The following is a 23,557-nucleotide window of genomic DNA, read 5'->3' as shown; positions in this document are numbered from 1 at the left end:
TTTATTTGGTTCTATTTCATCTGGGTGTTAAAATATTAGTGTCATCTATTTAATGAGTAATATATATTTAATCCAAATGTTTAAGCAGTTTATTTGATGCCACCTATAATTTATTTTTTTATTGATTGGTTGCTAAGCAATTTAACATTTCTACTGTCGAGTAGTGTTCACCCTAGATAATTTATGGTTATTTTTTTTTTTTGGTCTTTATAGGGTGCTAAATATCCTAATCTTTGCCAAAGAAAAGGAGAGAAGGAGTAATAGCTAAAATTTGTTTGCCACATTAATTGCTGAGAATTGTCCTGGATTTTGTCACATTTTTTCTTCATTACAGAGTTGGGCAAGTTGTTGCTTACAAAGTTCTGCGTGAATTCTGTAGCTTTTTCAAGTTCAAAAATAACAAAAAATAGCAAGATAATTCTTTTTTATTTCAGATATTTCTCAAATAATAGATTTGCATTTTTGTTTTTTGTTTCTTTATGTTTAATTCCGTTAACGAATGAGACCTCAGCCTGCTAATGGACATGTGTTGCCATTGGATGACGTAAAAACGTCTCAGCTTGTTGATATAGCGACTTTGATTGGAGGGGAGCACATTTTTTAAGATTAAAAGATGATTTTTTTATGGGTTTTATTAATCTCATATTAAAGGAGATAAGTTATCTTATGTCATAGAGATAAACTTGTGGGCTCCACTACTTGAAAAATAAAAAAGAAAAGAAAAGAAAAAGATAACACAGTTATCAAAGGGTGTGTAAAAGAGAAACTTATCACATGTAGCATAAGAGTAGTTTTTTCTTTTTTTTATAGTGTCCTTGCCGCTCTTATAATTTTGCCCGTTTGCTCGGCTCTTATCACATCCTTCAAGTATGATTTATATATCACACGCTGCCATGCAGTCAATTGCTTCTTAATTTTTTTTTTTATTCAAGTGAGATGCGTTATTCCACGTGACGCGATGCAAAGCATCACGTAAAATATTGTTTTAAAACACCCCACATTTTAGAAGCCTAAGTAACATTGTGAACAATTTTAGAATAAAAGAGACAAACTTCAAAATTGACGACCTTCATAAGTTCGTCCAAATTGCCAACCTTGGGGCACCACATTGAAACTAGTAACTGATCTACCATCACTGGTTGTGACCATAAAAGACAAGCTTTGTCCAATGAGGTATGAGTTGCTCTGCCAATTCTGCCCCCAATTTCTACTCATTTGTATCCACCCTGTATTTGACCCTTTTATTGATACTGCTTTAACATCACCAGCCCCTGCCACATTTGTTACCAACACCAAATAGAAGTTTGCATTCCCTTTTATGGTGAACCTTATCCCTCCTTGCCTCACACATGTAACCCTACACCAAGTCCAAAAAAAAAAACACATTAGAAAACTCTATATCCTAAACTTTTATGAGAATTTCATTATTAAACTCTTAAGAGTATAGGTAATTTAATTGGTTACCTTCTGAAGAGCACAGGAATTATTCCAGCTTTATATTGGCCAATCTTTTCGAAAGCTGGCACTGATAAATCAAAATGTTGCAATGGGGGATTGCACCATCCTGGTCCATTTTCATGGGACGAAGCATTAGATGGACAATAGTTTGTTGCAGTAACAGTGATGGCGCCAGAGAGGCACCATTGTGGGTCATTGTGGCACATCAATTGGTAACATGCCCCACAACTATAGCCACCATTGAAAAGGGCAGTGCTTAATGCTGTTGTGTAAATTCCATAGCCTTGGTCAATTAAGTTTCCATATCCACATGCTCCCCCTATATTCATATGTATATAATATAATTAGAATTTATGCATTCATATGAAAAAAAAAAAGGAAATAGAAAGTGAGAGATAAGTTACCCATAGTGCCAGAACCATCACGACCACCATAAAATGTGGCATGTGCACTCTGCCAGCCACCCCATTGCCCATAGGTGCCATTAGTAATACAAACAAGTAGGAAAAGCAAATATGGCACAACTACTATTCCTTTTGTTTGCATGGTTTTTAAAGTAACTCTTATGTTTTCAACAAATTAGAAGAGTTAGGATCAAGGGGTGCTATTTCAATGTGAGTTGAGGTTGAGGTGAGTAGAGGGAGGTAAAAGCTTTATATAGAAGTGTATTAAGAGCACAATGTAATGAAATGAAAATGAGGGGAGATGTGGACTTTTCACTCTATAGCTATAGGGATTGGTAAACTCCAAAGTTTGCAATTCTAATCAAATATTATGAATGTTTTTTAGGGGTATTCCCACTCCTTCGAATGAGATTAATCCACACCGGTTTAAAGTTATTTCGCCTAGGATTCGAATCAAGAACATTTCAGCCCCAACAATTCACTTATTAGACACAACTCACTTCCAGCTGTGTCACCTCTTGGAATTAACATTGTCAATTTTATTAGTATATAATTAGCACCCAACAACGTTATAATTACCAAAGTTTTTCCTAAATAGTAAATACAAAAATAAATAAACTAAAAAAATATTAAAAAGAATTTTTTTTATAAATGGAGTTATTTTGTATTTGTCAGATTTACAAAACGTATTTTATGCACACCTCTCATAATTAAAAATAAAAAAATTAAGCTGCTGCCACATCATTAATTAATGGAGACACATTAACCATTATTGGACACGTGAGCTATTTAAGCCCGATCTTCTGCAGATATACACAATAATTATCAGAATATATTTATGGATTGATTAATCAACATGAATGGATGAAATTAATGTATATTGAAGCTACTTATAAAATGACTTTCACTTAACTTTTCAATTTTGTTTCTAGAAAAAAGGAGTGTGGTGCAGTCGCAACACAAGCTTACTGGAGAGAAAAGCGTATCCCATCCTGCAAGATATAAATGCAATTTAACATTTGAAGTCGAGCCCAAAGTTTAAGTTCTTCAGTTTCTACATATATATATTGAATGGCATTAAAACATCCCATCCTGCAAATTATAAATGCAATTTAACACTCAAAGTAGAAACTCTTCAATTTTAATTTATACATTAAATGCCATCAAAAAATTTAATTCAGTTGTCAGCTTAATTAAGGAACTATAATATAATGAATACAAATTCAATTAGTACTCATACTTCAGTTTTCTTCGATTAGCGCCCGTGCAAAGTAGTGGAACACGTTGCCTCATCCAAGATTAACAACGTGGAATAAAATTTTGCAATATATGGCATGATCATGTATACAAAATAATCCTTTTTTTTTTCAATAATTTTTAGGTGAATTATTATTATTATTATTTATTATTTAAGAAAATCTCTTGTATATATAGTATATGGGTTTTATAATTATCATGTTGAAGGAGAATTGAAATCTCATGTTGTAGAGATAAAAAGCATGTGAGACCCATGTGTTAGAAAAAATTATATGTAGGACCCATGTCAGCACAAAAATCGAAGGATGCGTAGGAAAATTGTAATCCTCATGTTAAATGAGAATTATAAAACGCATAGTATATACTACAAACATTATAACAATAACAATAAAATTGAAATTAGATTACCAAAAAAAAAATTGAAATTTGTTCAGAGTAATTGGGTGCATGCAATCCAAAAGCTCAAAACTTGGTTGTTAACGTTAGAAAATTATAAAATTACTAATGTAGACTCACCTAATGTCTTAAGTTTTTGGGTAAAATTAATTTTTTACATAATATCAAATGTGACATGATTGGTCATGAGTTTGCCTAATGCATCATTCATCCTTCAATGTTTCCAAAAAAAATAAAATCATTCATCCTTCGAGCCCAAGTGAGGAGTGTGTACTTAAATAAATATAAAATCATAAATATATAGACTCAGCTAACAGTTTAAACTTTTGAATAGCCTCACTTAATAGTTTAAATTTTTTGGTGGAATTGATTCTTTACGGTTAAAATATCCTCTTTAATAATTATAGTGGAGAAATTTGACAAAAAGAGTCACATATAGGGGTGTTCATCAACCGATCCAAACCGATTCAAACCGCGGTGACCGAACCGAAAAACCGATAACCGAATAAATCGAAAAACCGATTAAAAACCGCAAATTTTAATTGGATTGGATCGGTTTTTGGATGGGTTGATGAAAACCGATCCAATCCAAATTGATCCAATATATTAATTTTCCTTTACCTACTTGGATATTTCTCTAATCATAACCTAAAAATTTCTAAACTCAAGACCCATTAACCCATCAACTAAACCCAAGAAAAAATCTAGTCATATCTCATCAACAAAATTTTATCTTTGTAGAGCTTCATATCTCATTGCCAAAATTAAAAAAATTATATTATAGTTTACTAATGCTTTTGTATTTCAATTTTTTTTTTTTACAAAGCCAATATATACAAAAGATGTTATTTGGACAATAATCATGAAATAAATTTTAAGATTTTTAAAAAACTGAAAACCGATCCAATTCAAACCGAAAAAAATTGGATTGGATCGGATCGGATTTGAAAAAAAATCAAAACCAAATGGATGATTATATGATCAAACCGAAGAAATTGGATCTGATAATTTTTGCTTCCAAAACTGATCTAATCCAGACCGCTAACACCCTCACATATCCCATATATGTGCAGTAGTTAGGTAAGTAATATTAAGTGCTGAATATTTATTCCATGTAAGGCATCACTTAAAATAGTGTTTTCACATGTGATATGTCAACGTGTACAAAACAACTTATTATATTTTAAATAACACTTGGATTCTTGGGTTTCTAAATTAATGCGGCAACCTAATTTATTTTTGAGAAATAGATGTATCATGTTATAGGAAATTAGTTCTGTAATGTTATAGATACAATTAATATAGATCCCATCACTTTCTTTTCTTTTCTTTTTATTTTAAAAATGGTGGGATCCACATTAGTTGTGTTTATATCATGACACAATCAATTTCCTACAACATGATACATCTATTTCCTTTTATTTCCCTTGTTTAAAATAATAATAATAATGCCGCAATAAGCGGGTGGAGCTTGATCGGAGTCTTAGACTATTTCTCATTAAAGTAGTTAAAGATTTTCTTGTTGGTGGTGGCCAATGGCCATGGTTTCAATATGTGAGGGTGAAAGTTGCTGGGAGTGAGAGTAACACAAATGAGCAAATGGAAAATCAACGGTGACGTTAAATTAATAGTAACATCGGTGAATTGATGGCAAAATGGGTAAAGTATGTGTCATTTTAAAAGATATAAAATTATGTCATTTTAAGAAAAAGAAAAAGAAAAAGATAGATAAGAAGGAGAGATAATTGACAAAAAAAAAAAAGATATAGGTCCCACCTCTTTGTGAGAGTGAAATAATATAAGTTGTGTTATGTAAAAAGATAAACACATTTCCCAATTAACTATCAAGAAAGTGAAAGAAATTGTGTCAAATTTAGTACTAATGTGCTAGTACACTTGGCATCTTATAAGATATCAGATGTCACGTGGAGTAACACATTATCAAAGAATATTCATTTAATAAAGGAAAAAATATTTGTCCTTTTAAATGACACAACTCATATCCTTTTACTCTCACAAAGAGGTGGGACCCACACTTTTATAATTTTTTGTACACTCTCTCCTCCTTTATATATCTCTTTCTCTCATTTAAAATAACACAACTTTACATCTTTTAAAATGATACACACTTTTTCCTTTAATAAATTATATTTTTAATTAGGTGAGGCCATTTTGGACACCACATGGAATAATGTTTTGTAAACAAGACTGTCTCATTGCACTTTCAATATTTTTAAGATAAGCTTTTTATTTACTAATTTGGATAAACATTTCTCATTTTAAAGCCTAATTAACATTCTGAATATAATTTTATAACGAAGAAGACAAACTTCAAAATTGGCGACCTTCATAAGTTCGTCCAAATTGCCAACCTACGGGCACAACGTTAAAACTAGTAACTGATCGACCATCACTGGTTGTGACCATGAAAGACAAGCTCTGTCCAATGAGATATGAGTTGCACACCCAATTCTGGCCCCAGTTTCTATTCATTTGTATCCACCCAGTTGCTGACCCTTTAATTGATACTGCTTTAACATCTCCTGCCCCACCCACATTTGTTATCAACACCAAATTGAAATGTGAATTCCCAGTTATAGTGAACCTTATCCCTCCTTTCCTCGTACATGTCACCCTACACCAAGTCCAAAAAAATAAATAAATTAGAAAACACTATATCCTTAACTTTTATGAGAAATTATTAATTACGATTGTAGCATTAATGTTTCTATCGTAACAATCATCAATGCTAACAATTATTAATGCTACAATTGTAATACATTAATGCTACAATCATAACATAAATTCATTATTAAATCAAACTCATATGCGTATATATAGTTAATTGATTACCTTCTGAATTGCACAGGAATAACTCCAGCTATATCTCGACCAATCTTTTCGAAAGCTGGTTGGGATAAATCAAAATGAAGCAATGGCGGGTTGCACCATCCACCAGGGGGACACAAATTTGTTGCAGTAACAATGACGGAGCCAGGGAGGCAATGTTGTTGGTCATTGTGACAAGCAACCTCATAACATGCCCCACAACTAAGGCCACCATTGTAAAGGGGAGTGCTTAAAGCTGTTGTGTAAATTCCATAGCCATAGCTAAACAAGTCTCCATATCCACATGCTCCCCCTATTCACATGCATATAATAAAATAATTATGTAAAATAATAATCTTTGTTAGAAATTGTGCATTCATATGCAAAAGATTAATGAAGACATAGAAAGTGAGAGATAATAAGTTACCCTTAGTGCCAGAAGCATTAGGGCCACCATAAAATGTGGCACGTGCATTCTGCCAAGCACCCCATTGTCCATAGGTGCCATTAGCAATACAGACAAGTAGGAAGAGCAAATATGGCACAACTTGCATTGCTTTTGTGTTCATTGTTTGTAAGGTAATTGTGATTCCAATGACTTAGAAGAGTTAGGATCAAGGAGTGTTATTTTATTACGAGTTGAAGTTGAGGTGAATAGAGGAAGGGACAAGGTTTATATATAAAAAAGTGTATTAGGGAGAGGTGGACTTTTTCCTCTAGCGGTTGGTAAACCATAAATTTGTTTAAGCTTTTTTTACATTGAAGATTGAGTGACCGAAAGTGCCAAACTAAAAGTTTCGTCCAATTTAATTTAGAAGTAGCACTTGTACATGAGTTTTTCTAAATAGTAAATAAAAAGCAATTTACTAAAGAATATTAAAAATACATGCAATTATATATGACATGTGTGTAAACTATTTTCCACGTACGCTTATGCGAGTAGTACATATACACACCCTTATATTAAATAAATGGAATTCATGTAGCATTATTAATAAAAAGTTAAATTTGGTGGAGTAAATGAATTAAGGTTTTTTAGGAGTGTGGTGCGTCCACACTCCACAACGCAAGCTTACTGTATCCCATCGTTCAAGTTATAAATGCAATTTAACACTCAAAAGTTGAAGCTCTTTAGTTTCAATATATTAAATGACATGAAAACATCCATCCTGCAAGTTATATTAACTTTCCCATTTATCATTTAACCATGGAACTTTGCTTATTTCTTCGTCAGATATTTCTATTTGTTTTATTATTACAATTCAAAAAAAAATTTGTAAATAGCCATGGTTGCTTAGTGGAGATCTTCGTATATGATAAATAATCAAATTTCAATTGAATCGATATTCTTATAATCCAATTTCTTCCCAATACCTCCAGGTAAAATAAAGAAAATCTCGAAATTGATGGATTAGTGCGAGCTTAATAGTGAATAACCAAATTTCAATTGAATCGAGGTTTTTACATCCCAATTCCTTCCTGATGCCTTCCAAAGAAAAGAAAATTCAGAAACTGATGGGTTAGTATGAGTTTATCCATGCGGTTATATATATGCACCCTTAGAATAGGAATCCATTTTCTGAAAAAATCCTGGCTTTCATACTTTGGTGCGGTTTCTATTTTTAAATTTCATGAAAAAAAATCAATTGATGGAATGAGATGAAAGCAAATTAATTATGACCAAAATTTCCCTATGTATATTTAAACTGAAGAGTTTGTACTTTGAATATTGAATTGCATTTACAATTTGCAGAATGAGATGTTTTCATGCAAATATTTCAATATATAGAAACTGCAGAACTTCGATTCTGGCCTCGATTCTAAACTATGTTACATAATTTGCATTTATATCCTGCATGATATATGGAATGTGTTTTTCTCCCGTAAGATCAAAGTAATCTTACCAAGAATTCCGATTACATAGCAAGTTAAACAAAATAGATTATAGGACTTAGTGCCTGTTTGGATCCTCTCTTTTTTAAGCTACAAGCTACTTATAAGCATAAGCTAGGCCAAACAGGTTTTGGGAAAAGCTCTTATAACGAAAAGCTCTTCTTTTTATAATGAAGAAAAAAGCTGAAAACTAAAAGCTCCTAGGAGGAGCTTTTTTTTAAGCTCTTATCTGTTTTTCTTGAATTGTGTGCTTTTTTTTTAAAAATGAAGAGTGATAAAGATAGAAAAAGATAGAAAAAGATAATTTTCTTGAAATATGTGCTTTTAAGTAATTTTTAAGCTAAAACTTTTATGTAATTTCCAAACAGCTTTTAGCTTATTTTTTTAAGCTCTTTTTTTTAGCTTTAGCTTATAAGTAGTTTCTAGCTTAAAAATAAGAGGATCCAAACAGGCTCTTAGTTATTCGGCTAATCGACCATTTTACTACTCTTTTAAAATTAATTTATTATTTTGTTCATTTTCTCAAATTATATACCAATCTATCACTCTTTTTAAATTATACATCAATTTGCTCCTATTTGATCAAAATTTTACCAAATCATTATAAAAAATGACTTTTAGCCACATTCAAAAACGTAGCTAACATGACGAAGTACCATGGCTAATATAAATCCCCACTACTTTTGAAAAAGAAACAAAATCAGCATCAATATCACATCTATCCCAAACTAGTTGGGAAACCTTTGAAAAAGAAAACGAAGGATAAAAGTCGGCAGCTCAATTAATTAATACTAAATAATATTTTTAAAGTAATAATAATACTAAAGGTTGTATATTTCACGGGCTGCATATTCTCTCATCTCCTCCTTAATATACTAATTTTGTTTTGCATTAGTCAAGTAGGTATAATGTCTCATATAATGTTATCCAAAAAAAATGTCTCATATAATTTGAAATACTAAATTTTGTAAAAAAAAAATACATAATTAAGTTGCTAAAAAATTTAAAAAATCTGAAATTGATAAAAGTATATTTTATTTGGATTATTGTTAAATAGATATACAATATATTAATTCCATTTAAGAATAAATACATGAAAATAGAACTCCACTTAAATATTTAGGAAAAATTAGTAGTAATAATTTTTTCCTGTATAAAAAGAAGAAGTAATAAGTTATAAACAAATCTAATCATCTTTTAATGACAGCGGAAATAATTAAAATTTTAAATCACGAAAATTGATAATAAGTCATGTATATACAAATTATTAGTGCAAAACAAATACTAATTGATATTGGTAGATGTAACATATTAACATGTTAGTTGTAAAAATAACATCCCCATATTGAGAAGCAATGATGCTTTTACATTTTATAGAATTCTAGTGTGAGAAAATACTATTATAATATATCTCAAAATATTTTTAAAAAAATATATGATCAATATATATCATCATTTATATTAGCCTCGGTTTTCAAAAAACCAACTACAGTTTTGAACGTGGTTAAAAACCAGTTTTGGTCAAGGTTTTGTCAAACAGGGGATATTGATATATAGTTTGAGAAAATAGACAAAATAATAAATTGATTTTAAAATAGGGATAAAATAGTCAATTAGTCTAGTTATCCTTTTCTCCCCCTTGAGTTTCATCTAGAGAAAGATAATCCATATATATATATATATATATATATATATATATATATATATATATATATATAAAAGTCTTATTTCTCATTTTAATCATTAATTTCTATTCATCTAACGACTAATTATTTATTTGAAATTAATTAAATAATATTTGATATAATTCAATAAATTATAACTATTACGCAGTTGTAATTGCACAACAGTAAAGATGTTGATGGAGACTCCACTTATTTATAGACTAGTATATGATGGTGGAGATGCCGCCAAATTATTAAAAAATATCTAAAGGATTATAGATCCTTCTCATTTTAACTTTTAAAATATTTAAAAAAAGTCTTTAGAAAATATTATGATAATTACAATCCATATTAGAAAGGTCATTGGCATCCTAACTTTTTTCAAACGAGTAAAAAGGAACATGTAAGAATGCACTTCATTATAAGAATGAAGTGAATTGAAGCTCACTAGCATGAGACACTATGTGAAGGGAGCTAACAAGAAGCAACTAAAAAAAGACTCGACTTTCTTTGCATGCAATTTCTGACCAACCAAACAGTGGAGCAGTCAAAAAAATGCCAATAAATTCCCTCCATATACTATTTTTAGCTGAAATTTCACAGCTTCATAATACAAATATAAAAATTAAAATAAATAGTAGACAGAAGCACATCAAGGATAAGAACAAGAGCAACTTCTTGGATCAAATATTGTATCCGGATATAACTTTGTTTTATGGGGAACTCACCAACTGCGACAACTGTTACATTTGTTCTAACAAAGCTTGGAAAGCCCTTTAAGTTTCATATCTAATGATGATAGAACCATCTTATGCTTCTTTTAACAAACTGGTTGCTATTATATCAAACACTTATCCCTAATAAACACTGTTTTTTATCTCACTAGCATGTGATTGTGGAGATGCAGGAAAATTATTAGAAAATATCTAAAAGAGTATAGATCCTTCTCACTTTAACTTTTCAAATATTTAAAAGATATCCTTAAAAAATGATTATGATAATTACAATTCATACTAGAAAGCTCTTTGGCATCCTAAATTTTTAGGAACATCTAAGAATACACTTCATTAATTATAAAAATGAATACACTTTTTAGGAACAAACTATCGTCAAATAGGCTCACAAGCCTAATAAGCACAACAGTGTAAATCATTTAAATTATAATATAAATAAGGTTTATAAGTTTATAACACAATCTACTTGTAGAAATAATGGAACAACTCTAGAACATAATAAAATTTCAATAATAATAACTTTTTTTTAACTTTTGCCCATATGAACAAAGTGTCAGACAAACTATTAAGAAGTAATAACACTTTCTGATCAAATTGAACGAGTGAACACATAATAACACTTCCACAATCTATTTGTACAAATAATACAATATCCTTGCTTTTATGCGAAAATATATAGTCACGATATGAGCGAGTTGCAATGCAACCCAGTGCACAAATAATGAAAACTATAATCAAGTGAAACTAGATAACATACAAATATTAATAGTACATTCAGACGATAAAATTTTCAGTAGCAACTCAGATTATAAAATATAATTATATACTTTACTAAAATAATATATTCTAGCAGGATATGCAACTAACAAAACTACAACATGTCAATCTCAGACTTCCCCATTAAGTGTATTATAGTTGTTATGGACTAGGGAAAGACCCACGACAGCAAGAAGCCCAACCTACATAAGCTCAAAGGTAAGCTCTATAAATAGGGGCTAAAGACCACATGTATGGCTGATCTCTCTAACCCTATTTCTTTCAAACATGACAGCACACACACCCCCTCAGGCTAAGACCATCGTATTGTGTGTAGTGATTTGTTGTCCCCAAGATACCTAATCCATAGGTATCCAGAGAGAAAGCTATAGATCCAACATCAAACACTCGACTTACGGTCGGACATCTCTGCCCACGGCAGAACAATAGTGTTATTAAAATATATGATTCTCTGCCTCAAAATATAATCATAACAATGTCGTTCAAACTCCTCCAATAAAACTATAATTGGCTCCCCACCTATATATACGCAAATCATGATGCATCAAGACTAACATCTATCATAAACTTCTTTTGATAATTTTTTCTTAATCTTATTTATATACTTGTAACAAATATGTACACATACACATATGTATGTATGCATTTATGTATTTGAAAATGCAAAAAATATTGTAGTGATCGAGAAAAGTTTCTAAGTGATAATAAATTTCATATTCAAAACATGAGAAGAAATCTCAGTAAGATAAATACACTCAAAACCTAATTCAACCTTAATTAGATTTCAAAACTTTGAACATTTTTCTTTTCTTTATCAACGGTGCCGAGCCCCACGCTGGCTGGCTATAATAATGTGCGGGTTTGGATACAACATATATTAGATGTAAATTTTAGTATAATTTGACAAATATAAATGTCAAATTTTTAAAATCAAGTTATAAGAAATAATCATTGTAAATACATTAGTGAATTAAATTGATATGTACAATTACCAAAAAAAAATTGATATGTACAAAAGGTAGTCGGAAAACAATGTAGTTACAATTAAAAATAGAAATATAAATTAATATAAATATAAAAAACAAAATATTTTGCACTCTTTGACTTCAAAGAGCAACTGTATGGTACTAAGGTACTTTCAAAACCTAATTAATTGTTATAAATAGTTTAATATTCAAATTTAAATTTTTTAAGGTCCTTTCATTTTTCCCTATGCTTCATAAATGCTGACTTCAATTAATTTTAAGCTCAACAATTCGGTCAACATATGAAATTTAAAATAATTTCTTAGGCAAACATGATGTTCATAAAAAAATTTGCATTGGACGAAATAATTTTAATTTTGAATTTTATGCATATATACAATCCTTATATAGAGATTTGTATGTGCCATTATTATTATTATTAATGAGAAATTGTTTCTTGTGTATGTCTATATTATTTTCTTTTCCCATGTTTCATTACCCGAAAAGTTTTGGGTTGGCTACATTGGAGCGTGAATAAACTGAAGCACTCAACTAAAAGCCTGCTTGGATGGACTTTTAAAAAAATAACTTTTTTATAAGCCAACGTTATTTTGTGTTTAGATGCAATATTTACAAGGTGCTTTTAAATAAAAATGTCATATGTAAAAAAAAATACACTTTTTAAATATAAAATAACCCCCTTTTGTTCCCTTGTTAATCTGTCACCGTCCTCTCCTCCGCTCATGTCACGCACATTCTTAGTATATCTTGGAACAATATCCATATTTATTCTATCCTCCCTCATATCCTAGGTGGTTTTCATACATTTAACTTCCTCATAATCCTGGTACAAGGAAATAAATAATGATTAAGTGAGTTATTGTCAATCAAACAAATGGCACAAAACATTGTATGCTACCACCATATTGAACTAAACGACTTTTCAGATTCATATATAGGTTGGCTATCATATAGTTGATAGGCACAAAATTTGATCTTGTTTTTGTAGCAACATTTATCCACTTGCAATATGAGATTCCATTTTCTCGTCTACTCCTAATGGAAATGGATTACATTCCCAATGGCAACAACACCACCAGAACTACCCCAATCGCTACTGTCAAACCACCCACCCACTCCTTCCTCAAATCGATCCCAAGAGTCTCTGAAGTTGGAGCATCCACCATCTCCCCGCCTTCAAGGCCTCAAAGAGGAAGGTAACTATTGACCAAGGAGAGAGCGTCGAAGGAGATGGGTAAAATTGGTCAGAGTAGCTTTTGGCTTTTGCTTTTCTCAAAAGCCAGAATTTTTAGCTTTTCAAAAAAGCAATATGTTGACTTTTTTGCTACTTTTACTTTTATTAAAAGCTCATATTCAAATAGCCAAAAAAAATTCTAAAGCACTTTAAAAAAAGCAGCTTCTAAATAAGGAAAAGTTCATCCAAGCAAACACTAAGTACATGTCACGAGAGAAGAAATCAGCCTGTACATTTCTTGGGCCAAAATTGGTGCTTCATTTATTAGGAAAACAATGTTGTAAAGTCTCTTCCAAGGGTTTCAACATGGTCCAGCTGAGGACCAAGCTAGTGTTTGCTTCATAATATTCATTGCTTAAGACAACAAATATTTTTTTTTTTTGTTAAAGAGATTTAGATGACAAACATTTAATTCACTATACTATTGTGTTTTTCATAAAACGAATTTAAATATATTTAATCCACATATATTGTGTATAAACTTCAATTGAACTTGGATAATTAACCATAAAAAATGTACTTTGGACACTAGTCCACCCAAAATAACAGTGGTGGATTCTTAAATAAGCTTATATTATGTTTGAATTGCCTCTGACAAAAAAGATTATTCAATAATATATGTATTATCCACTAACAGTTACCAGAATGTCTTGGCATTTTGTACATGTAGATTAATGCATTGACACATGCAATGATTTTCAAGTATGTGAGATTATTATAATAATATCACGTTATAGTTGGGCTAGGAAAGGTCTCGGTTCAATTCTCATATATTATTTTAGCGAGATGTTTAAATATTTCTATACCTAACTCACCTCGCACTTCGGATTACTCTCAATGTTGACTAAAAAAGTTAAAGCTTCTGAGGATACCGGAAGGAATCAACTCGCCTCAAAAAAATAATCACATTTTACAAATTAATATTCAATAAAATAAAAATTTCAAATTTATATTAATATATAAAAAAAGTGTGTCAAATCTTTATAAAGACTCTTTAATTGCCATCATTAATTTTCAGAACGTGACAGCAGAGGAAAATACGAAAGGGATAAGTAAATCAACAAATTCACACTTAAATTTGAAACTCTATATTTGATAAATGTTTGAGATCCTTCACCTGAATGCATGATTATTTGATTTTTCATACAATAAATAACAGTGAATTAATGAACTAAAAGTGAATTTAAAAGGCCAAATTGAACCCCCAAAAAAATTACACTTCTGAAAATGAATTTATCTATAGATATATGTTCCCGTTATAAATATGCAAGGAATGGAGGGATGAAATAAAATTAAAAAATTAAAAAAGGTGCATATATAAACCCTAAAGAAGAAATTGGGATACTGTAAAGAATCAGATTCTTAAGCTGGTTGATGTTGTTTGGAGCTATCCTGAGCCCATTTCAATCATAAATTCAACACTTCTAGTCCTTATCCCAAAAAGTCAGACTCCATCTCATATTACTTATTTCAGACCCATTTCTTTATGCCCGGTTATCTACAAGATATTGAGTAAAATAGTGGTTATGAGACTGAAACCAGTCATGATGAAGTTAATATCCCCTATGCAGGCTAGCTTTGTTCCACAAAGTCATATACAAGATAATATCATAGTGGTTCAAGAACTCATTCATCTATGCATCGCATGAGAGGAAATAAAGTCTCCATGGCTATAAAGGTGGACCTTGAGAAGGCGCATATGACATGTTAAACTTGAATTTTATGAAAAATATTATGCATGAAATGAAGCTCCCTAAAAAATTAGTTGATATTGTTTTGCAAGCAATTTCCTCCATAAGAATTAATATCTTATGGAATGGTAGTGTAGTTGAGGAGTTTCAACCTACACGTGGGATCAGACAAGAGGATCCATTATCTCTATATCTTTTCGTTATGGCAATGGAAAAGTTGTCTCATATAATTGACACAGAAGTGAGGGGGGAATTATGGAAGCCCATTCATGTTGGCAGGGAGAGGCCAAAAATTTCACACTTAATGTTTGCTGATGACCTTATGCTTTTTGTGGAGGTCAATATGGATCAGATTCATATTAAACTCAAATATTTTGATCTATTCGGTGAAATATCAGGTGAAAAAGTTAATGCAGAGAAGACTAGTATTTTCTTTTCAAAGAATACTCCGGAAGATGTGGCTGCAAATATTACTGAATTTATTGGATTTAAGATGGTAAGGAATGTAGGCCGTTATCTTGGAGCTTGGATGCAACATGGTCGTGTCTCAAAGGAGTCATATATGGCAACAATTGATAGGGTGAGAGAAAAACTGAATGGCTGGCTAAGTGTTTATCTCAAGCGGGTAGAATCACTCTTGCGCAATCAATCTTAGCCATTGTTCAATATTTCCACATGCAATCTGGCAGACTTCCTAATAATGTGTGTTTGGAGATTGAAAAAATTCAAAGAAAGTTTATTTGGGGAGATGCTGAAGATAGAAGACATATGCATTTAATAGGATGAGAAACAATGACAAACCCAAAACGGAAAGGTTCGCTTTGTTTGAAGAATCGTAGTGCCATGAATGACACCTTTATGGCTAAGTTAGGCTGATCTGTATACTCAAATCCCTAAGCCCTTTGGGTTTACATTCTTCGTGCTAAGTATGCAACTGGTAGAGAAGGGATTGATATTTTTAAATCCCAAAATGGGAATTCCAGAACCTGGATTTATTTCTGTAAAACTTGGAGAAAACTTGAAGAGTTGCTTTTATGGGAAGTTAGAGATGGGTCCTCAATTCTCTCTTGGAAGGATAGATGGATTTCTAATTCTAGTAGGCTTTTGGACCAGGCTATTCAACTAATCTCTTGGGATGAGGTAAATAAGTCAGTTAATCAGTATGTAGACATTTTTGGTAATTGGAAGTAGGTGAGACTGCTAGGTGGCTGTCTTCGGATGTTATTGACTGCATTAGAAGTTTCTAGCTCCTAGCAGAAATGATGGTGAGGATAGATTATTCTGGCATATTCCTGGTCATCCGAGATTAACTATCAAAGGTTTGTATAAGGCTTTTTTTTTATTCTCTAAGTCAACAAAGTGGGGTACCTGAGTTATGGAAAGCTATTTGGAGGTGGATAGGCCCTCAAAGAACAATAATCTTTCTTTGAAAAGTGGGTCATGACAGGTTGCCAACTATAGCAGAATGCATAGGCTACAAATTGGAGATCAAACATGTCCAGTTTGCAACCATGACGAGGAAACTATTTTGCATATGTTAAGAGACTGCTCGAACATTAAAAATTTGTGGTGTCGAATGTTTTCTCCTATCTTGTCGCCATCATTTTGTGATTTATAGCTGCATGAATGGATGTTATTTAATTTAAATCATAAATCGCTACGGCTATTTGGCGTTCATTGGGAGACTATTTTTGGTGTTACTTGCTGGATGACTTGGTGGAGGAGGAATGAAATAGTTCATAGTTCAGGTATGGCTAAAAGTAGATATAATCTTGGTGTAATTAGGCTCAAAGTGCTGGAAATTTGGGCTGCTGTCTCTGATATGAATGGAGTTAGAATGGATAGGAGATATAGTATTGAGGTTCTAGTCAAATGGGTCCCGCCAAATGCTGATTGGATTAAGCTAAATACAGATGGTGCTTCAAAGGGTAATCCTGGTAGAGCTGCTTGTGGGGTGGGGGGGGCTGATTCAGATGGGAGATGGCTAAATGCTTTTTCTTACAGGGTGGGTTTTTGTAATTCTTTAACTGCTAAATTATGGGAAATATTTAAAGGGCTGGAACTTGCTTGGAATGGTGGTTGGAGGAAAGTTATACTAGAAAGTGATTCATCTACTGATATCACTCTGCTCACCAAATCTGGTGATGTATCCTGTGAGTCTCGATCGATTTATGACTCGAATATGAGAATGGCTATCAAATAAATGAACAGTTCAACTGGTGCATACATATAGAGAAAGTAATTCTTGCGCAGATTGACTGGCTAATTTTTTGCTGGAAAGAATGGAACAAGAGGACTATTTAACTTTCCAATCTCCTTCTCATATTAAGTGATTGTATTTTTCTGATTTTAATTCTATTCCTAGGATTAGAATTTCTTATTTATAATTTATTTGCTTATTTGTTTTGTGCTGTGCCTTATTTCAACCAACAAAAGAAAAGTGCTAAATCATTAACTACGAATATGACACCATATCTGAAAGGCTGAAACCGCTCAATTGATTGAAAGTCGGTGCATATATAAATTAGAAAGTTAAGTACGGAATTGATGCACCTATTTTCAGCTCTGTTACTTGGGTTATTTCTCCTGTCATTGTCAACACTTAAAATTACTTGGGTCTTGATCATGATATCCCACGTAATATGAGTTTGGTAAAGCATCATATAGTGCCAGGTGTTCAAACGTTGAGAAAAGTTATTCCAAGCATTGAATTGAACATACCTACCAATCAACTTGCAACTGCCACGTGTTGTCTGTAGCCATAACTCAATGTTCCCATTACCCTTCTATATAAACACCACACAATGCAACACTTTTATAGTCACCAAGTGAAGTAAGCAATTCAAAAGCAAAGGAAAATATATATTGTAATTGGTTTGTGATTTGTTTTAGTTGAGAAGGGGATCGAATGGCTAGTGTGAAGTATGCATGCATGGTTGTGATGATGTGCATGGCATTGGTGGGTGCACCAATGGCCGAGGCTGCAATCACATGCGGTCAAGTGGTGAGCTCGTTATCTCCATGCATCCCTTACCTGAGCGGAGGTGGGTCGCCGAGCCCAGGGTGCTGCAGCGGAGTGAAGAATGTGAACGCCGCCGCCAAGACCACCGCTGACCGCCAGGCGGCGTGCAATTGCTTGAAAACGGCTGCTGGTTCTCTTGCTGGTTTCAATGCCAAAAATGCAGCCTCACTCCCTGGCAAATGTGGTGTCAACCTCCCCTACAAGATCAGCACCACCACCAACTGCGCCGCGTATGTTAACTTAACTCACCCTCACTACTTTAATGAATAGTCTCATGTCTTATTTTAATATAAATATTATTATTTATTAATGAATTAATTATCAGCAATTAAAATAATTATTTTTTCATTAAAATTGTAGAATTTAATCTATCAATAAATGATTAATTTTTTTTTTTTGGCATAACGTTATTAATTTGATATCCTTTTCTCACATTAGTTGTGAGGAAATCCTGAAAATCTGACTCGTTCCAAAAAAAAGAAGAAAAATAAATAAATGAGACATAAGTAAATTGATTCACGTTAAAGGTACTCATACTCTATGAAGCACCGACACTTCAAAAACTCTGACGTGTCGTGTCCGACACTTTCCGACACTCTCGGACACTCGGACACTCCCCGACACTCTAACACGCGTTATAGAAATTCAAAAAAAGTTCAAAGGTTAAGTTGCGTTGAGTTTTTAGTTCCAACTAGTAGATTCGTTGGATTACGATTACCATTTTATTGAGTTTAATATAAATATTTGTGATATCTTATGTTTCTTTGCAAAATTTATGAATATTATAAGTTTAGATATATTTTTTTGTTAAATTATTGAATATTAAATATAATATATACTACATAAATTAAAAATATTATTTAAGTGTCCTAACGTGTCAAAATCTAACATTTTTTAGAATTAACGTGTCGGAATGTCGTGTCGTATCGTGTCACGTGTCCCGTGTCAGTATCGGTGCTACATAGTTCATACTATTTTGACTTTTTTATTGGGATCATTATCGAAGTATATGCGTTCATGTTATTAGTTTGTAAACTAGAGAGCTTCGTGAACCATATGCATTTATTATTTTGATTTGATGGTGTTGATTATCTTAATTTATATGTTGGTTACAGCATCAAGTTCTGAAGAGGAGGTGGAGGAGGAGGAAGTCGCGGCACAGGAAAGTACTTTCTAGTTTCTAGTATGAGAGTAATTAACCTTAATGTTATATTGAGAATAACGATGAGGGTGAAGATGGTGACACACTTATATAACCCTCTCCACTTGTACGCGACTGTCTTGGATGCTTTTTAATTATGTATTGGTTATCATTTCCTTGTATGGGTTACATAGTGAGCTATTTTAAATTGGTTTCTCCCCTGTTGTCTCGCTCCTCTTTTCTTGATTACATGCATGGTCATTCATCACGTCTCAATTTCGGTCCTTGCATTCTAAAAGAAAAATTTGTGCGATTAATAATTATTAATTAAATTTTATTTTGATTTATTAATTTTGGGAGTTGTTCCTCCTTCAATTGGCTCAAATTCCAAGAGGTTGAAACTCTCCATTTTTTGTGCAAGGTTCAAGGGTCATATCTTTTGAGTGGTTCAATGTCTCTCATAAATGAAGATGCAAAGCTCAAGGGACACATTCTTTGAGTGGTTCAATGTCTAGAATCATCTCCTTCCCTTATATAAGCTTATAGTGTGTGAGGTTTGGAGATATGATGAAAAGAATTTGAATACCTCTAGAGAAAAATTTGAGTGAGACCTCTTTAGGGAAGTTTAATATTACCACCTTATTGTAGGTGTAGTTTGATTATACCTCTAGTGAAAGACTATGGATGTTTGATTGTTGTAACTCATTATTCTTATAGTGAAAGTTTGATTCTAGACTAGTGTCTTGTAGATTTTTACTTCTTCATATTGAAGAAGATTTTCTCACGTTAAACAAATTGTTCGTGTTCTTCTCCATCTCTCCTCTTGCTTTTTACTGTATATATAATAAATGAATTGAAGATTATTTGCAGATTTTATTGCAAGTAAAAAGTCTTAGTTATTATGAGCATGTAATATTTTTTTTGTTTAACTATTCAATGCTTTTATCTAAAGGAGATCTTACTTTTTCTTTGGTCAGAATTAAAACTTAGTTTAGTCTCAAATGTCTATTGAAGGTAGTGAAAGGCAGATTTGAATCCACTCATGTGAAAAAGTGATCATGTTATTATTTGATCACAATCACTCATTTAAAAAAATATACATTTTTCTCTCTCTTATCTCATCATCAATGAGTGAAAATAAGTGGTTGTGATCAAATAACATGACCACATAACTATTTTTTCACATAAAAGGATTCAAATCCATGCTCTCTAAAATTCTTTAAAATTTTAGAAATCCACTATGTGTTAAATCAAATTAAGTGTTTTTTACCAAAAAAAAATATCAAATTAAGTTTCAGAGTCAATTAAGGAAACGTTAAAGACCGAATCCTACAACTTCCTACAAATTAATTATGCGAAGTATAATACTTTAAATATGTTAAATTATCCTCTAAAATGAACCGGGGTTTGTTTTTCTGTAGTTAATGTAGATAAGTTATCTACAGTAAACCTAATACGACGTCATTTTGGGGCGGAAATCATAGTATTTTTATAATTTTAATTTATTTCAGGGTTATTATAGTCTTTATAATTTTGATTATTTAATTTTTCAATCCCAAAACGACGTTGTTTTAGAAATAAATACAGATAACTTATCTACAGTAACTGCAGAAATATATTTTCCAATGAACAATAGCAAAATAATGACAACACATGGAGTAAATAATTTACAACCTAAAGAAAGATAAAACATGGAAAAATACTAATAAATCAAGAAATAAAATAATTAATATTAAATATTAAATTAAAAAATTTATAAATTGGAATTGAGCAAAATAATGATAAAATATGAATTAAATATTTAAACCTACTGTAAAAGATAAACATCAATTAAATATTAACAAGTTATGGAAATATATATCAAAAAGCAAGTTATGGAAACTATAAAACAGAACTAAAGACTTATTTATAATGAAAATTATACTCTCATATTGCATGAAATTCATCTTTCATGTTACAATCATATAAAAAGATGTGTCTTTTTAAAAATAAAAAAAAATAAGAATGTGGTGGGCCCCACTTTTTTTGTCTCACAGCATAAGATAATTTTTATCCTATTACATGAGAAAAATAAAGGGCAAAAAAATTAAAATATTACACTTTTAATAATTAATTACGAATAGGTTGCAGTTTGAATACTATTTTCGGATTTATTGCAGTCATTCACACCCAAAATGGGCGGGACAATTCACGCCCAAGTTAGGCGTGAATTTCACGTCATTCACGCCCAAAATAGGCATGATTAGTCACGCCCCATGCAGGCGTGAATCAAAGGATATTCTAGCCCCATCTAGGCGTGACTCAGCCCCCTTTCCACCCCACTTTGGGCGTGAATACCACCTATTTTTCCTATATAAACACCTCTCATCTCCACATTCATCACAACTCTTCATCTTAATTTCTTAGTCTTCGATACAGTCTCACTTGCTTATGCATACTCTGTTTTGTGTTTTTCTTTATTAATATAGTTAAGAATGAGTTCACATTATGATTTTGTTCGTGTTGTTTTATATTATAATGGTAGGAAAATAGAAGGTCGACGTGGTGTCATTTTTGAAGGCGAGAAAAGATCAACACGTATCATGCGGAACTCAACAATTAGCGAACTACATCAAAAAATTCGTCAAAAGTTAGCGCTTGAAGGTAAACAATCTATCAATATGGTCACTGCAAGAATATGGTGTGAATCACAATATATTAGTATGCTAGTTGTTGACGGTGAAGACGTAGAAATGGTAATCGGAGAGTTTTTCAACCAGTCAAGGAAAGATTTTCTAGAGTTATACGTGGATATTGTCAAAACAGAGGATGTTGTTATACCCGTGAGGTCAGTTGATTTAAATTTTGCACATAATGCATCATCATCTGCTACTCCAGTTGGTAATTGACACGAGCTGTCGAACTTGCGCAAATTAAAAATTAATTTTATTTAGGGTTCAGAAAATTTTCAGTAAAGTGAAAAACCCTAAGTCGTCTGTCAAGGAGTTTACAAGGATCTTAATCGTTCAGTTATGAAAATAAAAATAAAAATAAAATAGAAACCAGATGAAAACGGAAACTAAATGAAACAAGAACTAAATAAAAATGGGAATCAAATAAAACGAAAACCAAATAAAAATGGGAACTAAATAAAAGAAAAACTAAGGAGAAACGGAAACTAAAGAAAATTGGAAACTAAAAAGGGGGGGACTTAATATGATTGTCAATTTAAACGGAAATAAAAAAAATAAAATAACAAAAAAGAATAATCAAATTAAAAGCAACCAACCCAAGAATTAGGATTCCAAGGATATCCATCATTGGACAAATAATTACCAAATCGTGATTGATCTCAATTGAATCAGAATCCTTATTTCCAATTGAGAACCCTCTCTAAGCGATCGCTTAGCGCTTGGTCGAATACGGCGCGTCTACTCGAGCAATCGCGGAGTATCAACCCGTTCGACTTGAGTTCATTGGGTTAATCAACCTAACCATTAAATCTAATAGTTAATCTCTTTCCTAAGAACGCAATCGCGTATCTCAGATTGAACACCCACAATCGCGCGATGCCAAACCGAGTTCGAAAGAGAAACGTATTTGGTTCAAAATAAGGCGCAGGTCCTCAAGATTCAACCATAGAATCCTCAACCCTTGGTTTGATTAAAGAAAAGAGGAGAGAAAAGAGACGAAAATTATATTAATTTCAAAACTGTATAATTCAAACTCAAATGAAAGATTCTCCACAAGGTCCCTACTCTCGCCCTTTTAACCCCTAATCAAGCTGGGCATCAGGCTCTACAAATCCAACCCAAAATAAAAGGAAACAAAATAGAAATAATGGCTCTGGGCCTCATGTACATTGGGTTCAAAATTATAACTTAATTCCAAACGTCAAAATAAATTTCCAGAAAAACACGTCCATCTTGAAATCAGGTTTCGACCATCTTTACGTCCGAATTGGGCTTTAGTAGATGAAATAGAGATTGTAGACCTATCTATTAGCTGCAAAAATCAACAAGAACGGAGTCAATCAGACATCTGTAGAGTGAGATATGGTCAAAATACAAAAGTAGTGTAAATTTGGAAAAT

General features: G+C 32.0%; 3 protein-coding genes across 3 annotated transcripts; 1 reads left to right on the top strand and 2 right to left on the bottom strand.

Moving 5' to 3' along the window:
- Positions 1-1,053: 1,053 nt before the first annotated feature.
- Positions 1,054-2,004, bottom strand: LOC133313396 (expansin-A4-like). The gene is made up of 3 exons (XM_061514759.1): positions 1,863-2,004; positions 1,465-1,777; positions 1,054-1,357 (listed from the first exon to the last, which is right to left on the bottom strand). Exons 1-3 carry the CDS (start codon positions 2,002-2,004, stop codon positions 1,054-1,056), a joined length of 759 nt encoding a protein of 252 aa, XP_061370743.1.
- Positions 2,005-5,846: 3,842 nt separating this feature from the next.
- On the bottom strand, positions 5,847-6,898 carry LOC133313397 (expansin-A2-like). Its single transcript, XM_061514760.1, has 3 exons — positions 6,772-6,898; positions 6,369-6,657; positions 5,847-6,150 (listed from the first exon to the last, which is right to left on the bottom strand). The coding sequence occupies exons 1-3, from the start codon at positions 6,896-6,898 to the stop codon at positions 5,847-5,849; spliced, it is 720 nt and encodes a 239-aa protein (XP_061370744.1).
- Positions 6,899-18,191: 11,293 nt separating this feature from the next.
- On the top strand, positions 18,192-18,615 carry LOC133313387 (non-specific lipid-transfer protein 1-like). The gene has a single exon (XM_061514748.1). The coding sequence runs from the start codon at positions 18,232-18,234 to the stop codon at positions 18,613-18,615; it is 384 nt and encodes a 127-aa protein (XP_061370732.1). The 5' UTR covers positions 18,192-18,231.
- The last annotated feature ends 4,942 nt before the right edge of the window (positions 18,616-23,557 follow it).

This window comes from Gastrolobium bilobum, unplaced genomic scaffold (genome assembly GCF_033153095.1).
Source record: "Gastrolobium bilobum isolate Gb01-03AN ecotype WA unplaced genomic scaffold, APGP_CSIRO_Gbil_v1 utg16668, whole genome shotgun sequence".
Classification (NCBI taxonomy): domain Eukaryota; kingdom Viridiplantae; phylum Streptophyta; class Magnoliopsida; order Fabales; family Fabaceae; genus Gastrolobium; species Gastrolobium bilobum.
This window is presented reverse-complemented; position numbering and strand designations above follow the sequence as displayed.

Excerpts from the sequence above, each read along its gene's own strand:
- LOC133313387 (XM_061514748.1), top strand. The coding sequence starts at position 18,232 with ATGGCTAGTGTGAAGTATGCATGCATGGTTGTGATGATGTGCATGGCA.
- LOC133313396 (XM_061514759.1), bottom strand. The coding sequence starts at position 2,004 with ATGCAAACAAAAGGAATAGTAGTTGTGCCATATTTGCTTTTCCTACTT. Across the intron at positions 1,778-1,862 it reads TGATGGTTCTGGCACTATGG|GGGGAGCATGTGGATATGGA; the intron begins GTAACTTATCTC and ends ATATGAATATAG. Across the intron at positions 1,358-1,464 it reads ATTCCTGTGCTCTTCAGAAG|GGTTACATGTGTGAGGCAAG; the intron begins GTAACCAATTAA and ends GACTTGGTGTAG.
- LOC133313397 (XM_061514760.1), bottom strand. The coding sequence starts at position 6,898 with ATGCAAGTTGTGCCATATTTGCTCTTCCTACTTGTCTGTATTGCTAAT. Across the intron at positions 6,658-6,771 it reads TAATGCTTCTGGCACTAAGG|GGGGAGCATGTGGATATGGA; the intron begins GTAACTTATTAT and ends GCATGTGAATAG. Across the intron at positions 6,151-6,368 it reads ATTCCTGTGCAATTCAGAAG|GGTGACATGTACGAGGAAAG; the intron begins GTAATCAATTAA and ends GACTTGGTGTAG.